Below are 12,389 nucleotides of genomic sequence, written 5' to 3'. Positions count from 1 at the left end.
GTTAGTTTTTGTTTGTGGCAGATGTTCAGGTGCAATAAAGACTGTAAACAAACAGGAAACAACTTCTATCTCATTCCAGGGTGAAAAACTAGAGGTAGTCTATAGCTTCCGCTATCTGGGCGACCAAGTTAGTAGTGGGGGTGGGTGCGCTGAAAGTGTAGCTGCTAGAATAAGAATAGCCTGGGCAAAGTTTAGAGAGCTCTTACCCTTGCTGGCGACAAAGGGACTCTTACTCAGAGTAAAAGGCAGACTGTATGACGCATGCGTACGAACAGCCATGCTACATGGCAGTGAAACATGGGCTGTAACTGCTGAGGATATACGTAAGCTCGCAAGGAATGAAGCCAGTATGCTCCGTTGGATGTGTAATGTCAATGTGAATACCCGTCAGAGTGTAAGTATCTTGAGAGAAAAGCTGAACATTAGAAGCATCAGTTGTGGCGTGCAAGAGAGACGATTGCGCTGGTATGGACATGTGGTGAGAATGGATGAGGATAGCTGCGTGAAAAAGTGCCACACCCTAACAGTTGAGGGAACCCGTGGAAGAGGTAGGCCCAGGAAGACCTGGGCTGAGGTGGTGAGGCAAGACCTTCGTACATTGGGCCTCACCGAGGCGATGACTACTGACCGAGACCTTTGGAAATGTGCTGTGCATGAGAAGACCCGGCAAGCCAAGTAAGATCGTTGCCAGTGCCCCTGGACTGGCTCTTGTGCGGGTGGCACATGAGATGCACCATTTTGAGCGTGGCCGTTGCCAGTACCGCCTGATTGGCTCCCGTAGGATTTTCGAGCGAGATCATTGCCAGTGCCCCTGGACTGGCTTGTGCGGGTGGCACATAAAAGACACCATTTCGAGCGTGGCCGTTTTCGTGCGGGTGACACGTAAAAGCACCCACTACACTCTCTGAGTGGTTGGCGTTAGGAAGGGCATCCAGCTGTAGAAACTCTGCCAAATCAGATTGGAGCCTGGTGCAGCCATCGGGTTTCACCAGTCCTCAGTCAAATCGTCCAACCCATGCTAGCATGGAAAGCGGACATTAAACGATGATGATGATGATGATGATTACATTTTGAGTAACCCAATATTGTATTTTGTCTTGTAAGTTTTCAAAGTGTATGTCAATCAAAAAAAGAAAAGCATACCATAGAGTGATATGCACTCAAAGCTTCAAATCACTGAAATGTTGAAACAATGCATGACAGATATTCAGGAATTTTTTTTCTTGCATATGCTAGAAATTATGTAGTCAAAAAGTGTTGGACTTTTGGGCAGCTGGAAAAGACACCAGGGTATAGAATGATATAGGGAGTCATCCAGAAAGCTAGTGTAAATCAGAAGACTCAAATGAGACAAGATTGTGATTCATTACATTTTTTTTATAACTTAAGACTATAAGATTAGAATTATTGCAAAGCTTAATAAACAGTTTCATCTGATTTATATTGTTGGCAATTAAGCTTGTACAATTTAATATTTTTATTTTTTATAATTTCAGACATAATATGGCTTCTCCACCACGTTTTGCATATCTTGATTTGGAGAATAGCCAAAATCAAAACAATACCAAGGCTAAATCCAACAATGAAATACCTGCTGGTGCCAGCAGCTTTATGGAGGTTCTTACCCCAACTACATTTTCTTTGGCTCTGGAAAGCAATGCTGGAATTGACTGCTTTGGGAATGAGCGCCATGCCTTGGCCAACCAAGCCAAATTTTTTAATAACCAGCTTTTAAGTGATATCACATTGGTAGTTGTGAAGAAAAAATATTTCTGTCACAAATTGATTCTTGTGAAATCAAGTGATGTGTTTGAACGTATGTTTAGTTCTGATTGGGATAAATCCCAACGGAAGGTAAGTCTTTTTTCATATTTACAGTTCAGGATCTTTATGTTAAATGAAAATGTTGTTAATCCACTGGATTGTTATAGTAACACTGAATTGTTTTTTTCTTTAATTCAATCTCAATGTGAAATATTTTATGTGATGAGAAAATTCTTCTCTAAACTATTGACTGTAGCCCCAACTAGGAATTGAAACTGGTTTGTTGTTTCTTTTCTCCAATAACTTAGCATCACTCTGAACTAAGCGAACATTGTCTGTTAAGTTTTAAATAAGATAAATATTCAGGAATGTTGGTTTTTCAGAGAGTGTTCATCTTTAGTTGATTAACAAGAGAAAAGAATGTGGCAACAACTTTAATTCAAATTCTGGTATCGTCTTCAGACTTAAGTAATTTTAGAAGCTGTTTTGGAATTCTTTCAGTTATTATCTGTGAAAACATAGGAGAAAAAAACTTAAATCATTGTCCTCACTTGAAATAAAATTTATTTCTTGTTGTGATTCATTGATGGATACACTGGAGTAATTTACTGTTGTATCTTTCTGAACCCTGGTAGGAATTGAGCCCTACATGCTAAGATTGGAGAGCCTACAAAGTTCACAAGAACTGTCTTCATTCCTCCTCTGACTAGTAATATATGTAACACATTACTCAAGTATTGTGTAACAGAATACTACACAGGGTGAGCCAAAAGTCATGCACAGCATGCTCTGAAATTGCCAAAGGCATGCTTCAATTTTCCTAAAATTGAATAAAATAAATAAAATAATGACAAATACACATATCTTTGTACATGATGAGCAAAATGAATAATAATAATAATAAAAATGTAATATAAATAAAATGTGAATGCTTTAGTGCATAACTTTTGGCCCACCCTGTTTAACAAAATACTCAAATCCAAAATTATCAAATACTATGACTTAGTTACCTACAACTTTTAGTTTACTTCTTGAGGGCACCTATTTGCAATTGTTGTTTAGCCCTTAGTTGGCTCTGATTATGTGAAATTAGGATTAAAGGCATTCCAGCCATGACTATCTTGCTTTTTGGTGGGTATATTCTATGCAAGACTACATTGTCCAATGAAACTTTTCTTTTTAAGATGGCACAATGTGATTTGAAGGGGGTTTAGTTCCCATTTCCAGCAGCTTAAGTGACCATTTCATTGGTTCATTGTGAATTTAGTGTCTCTGCTACAGTACTGTGATCGTAACAGAAGAGCAAGTGTTGACTTTTCTGCTGACTTGTTAGCAATCTAGCTTAATTAGTTGGGACCAAGCAAATATGTGAGCTTTATTTCACTTGTTAGAAATATCCTCAAATTACATCCTACCATTTTCAGAGGTGTGGGGTATTGGCTAAAATAGTTCTAGATATGCAGTGCTCAAGAGGACAGAGTGCTTATGCATGGAATGCCTTCTATCAAAGATCTGCACCATCCAGACTTACTTAGATGTGGCTCAATAATCTTTTCCTTCTCTTGGCACAAAACCTGAAATTTGGGGGCAGGGGCTAGTCGATTACATTGACTCCAGTGCTCAACTGGTACTTACTTCTTCGACTCCAAAAAGATGAAATGCTAAGTCGACCTTGGCGGAATTTGAACTCAGAACGTAAGGATGGATGAAATGCCACTAAGCATTTTGCCCGGCATGCTAATGATTCTGCCAGCTTGCTGCCTTATATATGTGGCTCAATAATAACAACTAATTGTACTGTTGCATTATTGGTTCTGAATTCATTGATCACAGAAGGAAATGCTAAATCACCTGTAATCTATACATTTAATTATAAGCAACTTAAACAAACTTTAATTTGGTACAACAGTTTATCATCCTTCAAATCAGCTCTTATTTACACAATCTTTGACACTAAAATAGCCTTGGAATAGCAACATTTCAGTGCTGTCTCACTCCCAACCGACCTTAATAAATATACAGTTCCTGGTTTTCAGTCTTTGTAGAACTGAACGGTTAAACTTACCATGTTGAGATTTGAGCTCAGAACTGAATATTTAAGGGATTAGTTTAAAACAGTATTCAATTTCTCTTTCTCCTATCCATTAAGACTGATTTTCTAACTTAATGTTCTACTTTAGGTCATTAGTAAAAGTGGGAGGAAATGGTTCCAAAACCAGGTCATTTCATTTTATCTTCCTCTATGATATTCACTGTTATAATAATTCTCTCTACTGTAAGCACAAGGCCTGAAAGTATCAGTGCTCAACTGGTACTTATTTTATCAACCCCAAAATATGCAAGTCAAGTTCGACCTTGGCAGAATTTGTACTCAGAATGTAAGGCCAGAATAACTGCCACTAAGCTTTTGGTGCGACATGCTAACAATTCTGCCAATTAGCTGACTTGCTCCCTGTTATAATGATAATTACAGCTTTGTCTATTAATTTGACACCTGTACTTTTCTGGTGTTACCACTCATAAAGGAATGAAAGTCAGAACTAATTTGGGTGAAATCTGAAGTCACAATATATTCCATCATTTCTGAAAATAATGGTAGACCCTTCAAAAAGATTCTATTGAAAACACATAAACCTTATATATTGGTTGTGCCTTATGAGAAATTTATCATATTTATTTTAATTTTTTGCAGGAGATTGAGCTACAAGAGGACAGTATGTGTGCCACTGTGTTTCCACGCTTTCTTAAATTTCTCTACAGCTGTCACGTGCGTTTGAACATTGGCAATACACTTTCCATGCTAATCCTTTCTGATAAATATAATGTAGAAGACCTTCGTAATGTTTGCATAAACTTTGCCTGCACTTGCATTATTCCACGACTACAATTGAAAGATGTTTTCCACATATGGTTCCAGTATGCGACAAAGTGCTATCACAAAAACTTAGTGCAAGCTTGTGTACAAGCACTGTCTGAGAAAATGGATGATATCATGATGTCAGTTGAGTGGGAACAAGAATGGCTTACTATTGAAAGAGATCAGCTTATTGAATTCTTGAAGAGTTCTGAGCTGACCATTAAGGATGAATATGAACTCTGGGAGGCTGTACTAAAATGGTTGCTTTCTACTGAGCATCCTACAAGAGCTGAAAACCTACGCAGTAATGTAAAAGCAGTAATTGAACACATTCGTTTCCCAATGATGACTCCTGATCAACTATGTCAAGTGGAGAACTGTAAAGTTGTTCTGGAGATGCCTGATATATTTCAGCCATACTTGATGCAAGCCTACAAATACCATGCCCTCCCTCTAACCAGTAGAGCCATGATAAAAGAATTCACTTCTGCTAGCTTTTTGCTACGTAATTACACTGATCTTCGTTGGGACAAGCGCGTTGTTATTCAACGCTACACAGAATGCCAGAAATGTGCTGAAGTTAGTTTCCGATTTGCTACACGTGCTTCCACATTTCCTGCTCAGACATGGGAGTGGGAGCTGAAGCTTCATCCAAAAGGCTTTTCTTCAACTTGTGATGACTTTAGGGCTGTTTTGTACTCCAATCTCATTCTTGATCAGCCAAGACCAGTGGAATATTTGCTGTCATTAGTTGATCGAGAAAAGATTCTGCACTCAGTAAGTGGTAAGAAAAACTTTTCCAAAACTAGGTATACCACTGACACTGAAATGGACAAAAAGATCTCTCTCAGTGACCTATCCCAGCCCAACTGTCCTCTCTTGATTGATGATAATCTTGTTCTACAGATTGTTCTTAGGCCAGTTGGATAAATGTTTGTCCTTTATTGTTGTTTTGTAAATGTCTAATGTCTTCTAAAGCCACTCACTTGCTTCCCATCAGCTTTACATATTCATGCCCACATATACACAAACATATACTTATACATATAGGATGATTGAAATAAGCTCAACAAAACTGTTTCCATTTAAACTATTGTGATTTTTTATTTAAAATCTTTTTTGTTGTTATTTTTGTTTTGTTTTTTTGTTAAAAGAAAAGAAAAAAAGAAACTGATAAAATGTATTTTCCCTCCTCAGATTATGCTTAGAATAATTTTAGTATATTTTCCTTTTTGTCTTTTTTTAATACTTTGTCCATTTTAATCATATCTGGATCCTGCTGAAGCCAGTAACTATTGAAACAATACTGGTAAATGCTTTTGCTATATTAACCAAAGATATATATTTTTGGATTATGAACAATATTTTTTAACATTATATTTCATATCTGAAGTTTTTAGGACTTTTTCTAGCAACAACTCCATTTGTTTTACTGGGATTGAGTAAACTTGTTGTTTATTAATTGTTACACTCACGCTATTACTGGTTTTGCAGTTTCTGTGCTATAAGTGTGGCATTTGAAAACAAGATAACACTACTATAGTTTCCACTGACATAAGTAAAACACCTAAACAGTTAAATTTATGAAAAAGGAGAAATTTGTAATAATTTAAGAAATTTTAAAATTTTTATTGTGTTTATTTCACTGATTACATCCATGTTGTAATATATACTTCAAGTTCATACTTGCCCATGCTTTGCATGTAAAATTTCAACAGCCTTTTGTTATGAATTAGAAATTAAATGAAAATTAACTGAATGGAAATTTGGTATATGTAAAGCATATTTAAACAGGAGTTTAAAATGTGTGCACTAAAACACAAGACCAGGAAAGAATGAGCGTAACAATTTCAAATTTCAGTTCAAACTTTGCTAAAGCATAGCTGAAGTCTTGTGCTCTCTTACCTGCATTGTTACAAGTATGAATATTCTATTAAGGACACATATTAGCACGAAGTTCACTGAAACAGTTTGAAAGGAATTCTGGAAAGTACCGCAGTACCTTTTAGACATTTCAATTAAATCCAGTACATGCCAACATGTTTAAACATTTATTTTAAAAATCTCTTTCTATCATGAAATTTTTGTAGATTCTATCTGAATCAACTTAATGGAAATGTTAACAGATGGAACTTAATGGAAATGTTAACAGATGGAACTTAATGGAAATGTTAACATTATGATGGAAAGTTTGTTATTAATGTAACATTCCATTTATGATATTATATTAAGAGTTTTATGAGTTTATTGTTATAAAACTTAACTGAAACACTATTACATTCCATTCAATTTCAGTTTGCTTTTTTAATAAGATGATAACGAAAAGAATAGAAGCACTTGGTTGAATGTTTTATCTGTAACCTTAGTACCTTATTGTTCTAAGTTCAAAACCAGGCAGGTTTTTCTCTACTTTTGGTTTTTTCCAGGGTTTATAAAATCAATACCAACAACATAGAAGGGCTGATGCCAAAGAATTTAATATTTATAAAGCAATCAAAGCTAAAATTTAGTCAAATCAGTATGACTATAGCTATTATTATGCTCATATTTAAGCAAATAACTAGCTTTTCTTTTCTTCTGAACTTTTCTAAATGTTATTAAATATGAAGTGATTTTCCTCATCATGGAATCTGTGATAATATATTTAAATGCTTTACATTTTTTTCTTTAAGAAATATTTAAAAAAAATTAAATTGTTCATTAAGATAAATATTGAAATTTAATTTTCTTAATATGCTATCTTTGCCTAAGAATTCTTCTGTGTATATTTGTGATGTTGTTTAACGACAGTTCAGCTGTAACAGAAGAGTAAATACAAGGCAATATTCATTGGCTTGCAGCTCACTCTCTCATCTCCTTTCCACTCAACAGACTGACAGCAGTAAAATTAATTCCCTTAGTTTTCATTCACCATACTGAATTCTAAATATTGGACTAACAATGGTTTCTGAAGAAATAAAAAGTACACCACATTTACCCTTAACGCTAACTTAAGCCCACTAAGCTTAGGTGTCATTAGAAAGTACATGACTGAATATAAACTGGTTTAAAAAGCATGTCTGACTCAGCTTGAATAAATGAAACACACTATCACAAACTGATGAGTATGGTTGTCTTATACCAACAGCACAAAATCTTTAAATGTGAGAAAATAATTTGATTTAGCAACAAACAATTATAGCAGATTCTATATTAATTACTTTGCATTTTGACAAGAAAATACAAATCCCATGCCCACACACATGCACACATATTTGACATCTACAAGTGCTAATCTAAGACAGTAAAAGAGAACAAGCTCTCCAATGGGATTTGAACCTTGTATCTATTGTATTTTTGAGAAGATGGCAGGTGCTCTTTTATGTGTTGGTAATGTAGTCATCTGGAATATGGTAGTTGAAGTTTGACTCCTGTTGAAAGGCCTGTTCACTTTTATGCCTCAGAGTGGTGCTTGTTTGTACCATATATATTTAAAAGCTTAACTGTTCATATATAATTATTATAAATAATATATGTACACACACACACTTATTTATTTGGAGTTGTATGTCTTTGACAAATTTCTTGATCCAAGACTGTTGAAACTGAAATAGTGTGGAAAAATCATGTAATGGAACAATGAAGCAGTTTCTCATTCAGCTGAAACTTCTTTTTTTTAAACAGCTATAGAAATTGAATCCACTTCAACCATTAATCAATTGCCAGTAAAAACAAAGTGCTCACGTACTAATTCAAAGGCTTTGTTGTAATAAACTAAAACATTCCATAAACTGAACCTTTACATATTTTCCCCTCATTAATTACAATGAATCTACAGCTATGACAAAAAGAAACCTCTTGTGCATTAAGGCTTTATGGAAAATATTTTGTAAACTTCACAGTATTTTGTTAAATGTTTTTCATCTGCATGATTCATCTAGAAAAAGAAAGTAAAATAATAGTCTATATTCTAATTTTGTTTTGTCATTCCAATCAAGAACATTTACAAGCTGTTGGTATTATTGTTGCTAATCTTGTTAAACAAATTCTTAGTTTTGATATTTATACTTAAATGTAGACAGAATCATTTGTAAGGTAGGTACATGGCTTGGGTATCATATGGTTTCATATACCAAATGTTATATTATGTATTGAGTATTGACTTTCAATATAATTGGTAAAGCCTTCCAGCTAAGTTGAACGGATAGGATTTTAAACTAGTTACAAGAGTCAAAAGCTTGTATTATTACTGTAGTAGATTCATTGCAAAGACATATAACACTCACTTGCTCTAACCACATAAGCTGTAAATAAAAATGATATGTGGTCACAGTCACCACTGTGAATAGTTGAATTACTTATATAACTGGTGAATGTTTCTTTAGTTTGTGGTGCTGAAATTAAATTCTTTTATGAGTAAAGCTTAGGGAGATTTGGGCTTTGACAGGCTCATTTGAGAAAGATATAATTCATGGAGAGGACATCTTAAAGTGACTGAATATTCTTTTATTCTTTTGCTGGTGTTATTTATTGTTTGTGATTATCTGTGGGTAACAACTTTAAGGATTGTAATCAGCCATATCAAACCCAGTATTTTCTTCAGTCAAGTACTTGCTATCTGATTGAGATCAATAAAATAAGTTTTATATATTTTTTTCCCATTGATGAATGTAATTTGATGTACTGTTTTCAGTTATACACCATGCACACACACACACACACACACACACACACACACATATACACACACACATACATAGTTAGGCTTCTACAGTTTATGTTTACCAAATTTCAGTTTCAAGGCATTGGTCAAAACAAGATATAGAAAACACTTTCCCAAGGAATCACAATGTAATATAAAACCCATAGCCATGTAGTCGTGAAGTGATTTGATAACACTCAACTATGGCACACTTTTTTAATATTTTGTGAGACCCTGAGGAAGCCAATGATATTGTTAATTTCCAATCGATATCTTTTTGTTTCAACTTGATGTTTCAGAGATGTTTTTTATAGCAATCCAAAAAGAAAATGGTTCTCATAACCATTTTACGTTTCCCTATGTTGCTTGTCACATTAACTGGGTGAGGCTAGAGTAATACTACAATTGTTTCTAAATTTGCAAATATATTCTTTTACTCTTTGTTCTAAAACTATGTGAGTCCATTTGTAAATGAACTCACACTCATTTGTGCACACACACACACACACACACACACACACACACTTTATGTATTATTATTTACATTCAAATAAAGTTTAGCTAACAAATTATTCTTAATGAGGAAATTATGTGCTCTTAACTGCAGGCAAGCCAGAATTCCATTAGTATGCATAGAAAATATATTTTGGTGGGTGAGTTTGTTGGTATGACTTTCTGTACTAGAAGTTATAGACCAGTGGTTTCCATACTAGTTGTTCTTGCTCCCATGAGGATACTGAGATTACTTAAGTGTGGACGGTTCTTAGAAAGCATTAGGTTTATTGTTGTTTTCAAATTCTTTGTGATTGAGTTACAAAAGTAGTGGAGAGCTGGACTAAATTTTTGTGTTCTAAGTTTGAATCTCAAAAGTTCATTTTTCAAAAACTTTTACTTTCTCCTATTCAAATATGTGGTCTTGTATCAGTGTAAGAAACTTTTAACTTTTATAATGTTGTATGACCCATGCTTGTGAGTAACTCCAGAAAATTAAACTGAGAATAAAGTGTTAAGCCAAGAGAACAGTAGTTCAAAATAATTTAGGGAACACTGGTATTAATTATTTTGACCAAAAGTGTAAGAAATTAAAAAAAAACCCATTAAATGCTACATTTGTTATTTACAGTATTATACTGTGTAGATTTATACTATAGTTTACAAATATTTAATTTCTTTTTGCCATTATGTTCAGGAACACTTGTTTTATATAAAAAAAAAAGACAGACTTTGAAGTTATATATTTTCTATCTCTGTTTTTTGAGAGAACCATAAATGTGTGTTACTGTGAATATGTTTGTTATCAGTTGTATTAGTTTGTAATATTTCTTGTATGTCTCAATCAGAAGCTCTGTCCATTACATTATCATAGAAAGAAAAAAAGCAACTATACATTTTTTGTGTATTTTACTCTTGTTATATAAAACTGTTTCCACAGTATCAGTCTTCATTTCATTTATTATTATTATTATTATTATTATTATTATTATTATCTTTACATGAATGAAGAGACAAAAAAGAAAAGGGAAAAAATTAGTTTTCTATTTTATTTCTTTTGCTTACTATAAAATAATGGGGTGCACACATTAAATTCAAAATGTAAAAGACAATTGTTAAATTAAGGAGCTGAACTAGTTTTATAGGTTTCATATATTTATGTGTTGAGAGTTTGGTGATATTTGGTCAACATTCAAGTAGCTTCCAGAAATATGTAAAGAAAGATTGATAGGAGAAAAGGACAGTCAAATTAGTACTTCATACTTAATTAGAATTGTTATCCCATTAATTTAAGTAATAAAATTTTGCGGGTGAAGACAAGAAAATATTTGCTCAATTATATAAGAATAATCTGATCTTTGCAAGGACAGCACTAACTCTGAATATGTTTCAGTCTTATTTGACTTTGTCAGCTAAACATTGTCTTTTCTGTACTTGTCAGAATAGCAGTAAGGGATTCATTATATTAGTGAAAGATTCATTACAACTATATTTTTTCTAAAACTATGAGAGGGAGTTCACTTGTAAGCACTATCTGCACATATTGTGATAGTATGATTCATTAGTAGGCCACAAAAAAAAAGAAGAGGCAGACAATTTTGCTAGAAGATTCATAGTCCAAGCATTATTTTGCTGATATTGAGTGCAAGAGTTGTAATGTGTAAACACTATCTAGTTTGGTTTGCAAGAGTGGGTAATTTTCTCTTAAGGGTTGTAGGACTAGTGTCTAACTTGAGATGCTATAGGGTCTGGGAGGTTGTAGCATTACATAGTATGTAGTGTGGTGGGTAGTTGCAGTAAGGTAGTCCTCAGTTGACTTTTGCAGAGATAGTAATGGTTTGGTAGAGGTTAGGTTTGGTGGTGTCTGTATGTCAATAGAGGATTTGTGTAAGAGATGGAATTGGTGTAGAAAGCTGGAGAAATATTCAGTTTATGCAGTGGTAGCATCAATATGGGATGAGTGAGAACCACAAATAGTTGTGTATATTGAAATCAATGAAGAAAATGTCTTTTGAGAGAAGTTAAGTGAGATCAATAAACTTGATGCAGGAAAAAATATTGATAAAAAGCTGTTGGTGGTTCGAAGATTTTGGAGATTGGTAGAGCAAGCAGATGTATTTAGTAAAACCTACATGTGTGAAGACATTGGCTTTCCAACTAAAGAATGTAACTTTAATTGCTAAGATGGATAATAGGTAGATGAAAGATTTATGCCCCAAAGAGAAATAGAATGTGTAGCTTGTGGTGATGTGTGAGGTTTAAGTTGAGTCAGATACCACAAATATCAGAGAAAATGAGATTTTATCCTGCAGGTTTAGTCTTATTTCTGGAAATCTAGCAAATTATAAATGATAAACCCCTGCTGAAAGCCTGGTCTCAATACTTGCAATAGCCTGAACATTATAAAATCATCATTGATCAGTTGGTGTTAAATTGGGTAGCATTGTATGCCTACCACACTCGAAATGGCTCCAGACCTTTTGGACTGCAGTTATTCTAAACTGCTTTCAAGGCTTTTAGTTGTGTATATCAACCCCAATACATTTTCTGGTACTTATTTCTACTACTCAATTTTTTAATTGAAGTGTACTTTTG

At 34.0% G+C, this 12,389-nt stretch overlaps 1 protein-coding gene across 7 annotated transcripts in view; it reads left to right on the top strand.

The window, feature by feature from the left end:
- The window catches only part of LOC106867856 (BTB/POZ domain-containing protein 17), a 35,715-nt gene extending 24,981 nt beyond the window's left edge, over positions 1 to 10,734 (top strand). For 4 of the 7 annotated variants that reach the window (XM_014912896.3, XM_014912895.3, XM_089352753.1 and 1 more), the window contains 2 exons: positions 1,497 to 1,854; positions 4,457 to 10,734. In XM_014912896.3, coding sequence (XP_014768382.1) covers positions 1,504 to 1,854; positions 4,457 to 5,551 — 1,446 coding nt within the window. In that variant the 5' untranslated portion in view covers positions 1,497 to 1,503 and the 3' untranslated portion in view covers positions 5,552 to 10,734. The remainder of the gene's footprint in view (positions 1 to 1,496; positions 1,855 to 4,456) is intronic. The other 3 variants (XR_016241988.1, XR_016241987.1, XR_016241989.1) reach the window with 1 other exon arrangement.
- Positions 10,735 to 12,389: the final 1,655 nt, after the last annotated feature.

This window comes from Octopus bimaculoides, chromosome 5 (assembly GCF_046866305.1).
Source record: "Octopus bimaculoides isolate indiv1 chromosome 5, ASM4686630v1, whole genome shotgun sequence".
Classification (NCBI taxonomy): Eukaryota; Metazoa; Mollusca; class Cephalopoda; order Octopoda; family Octopodidae; genus Octopus; species Octopus bimaculoides.
This window is presented reverse-complemented; position numbering and strand designations above follow the sequence as displayed.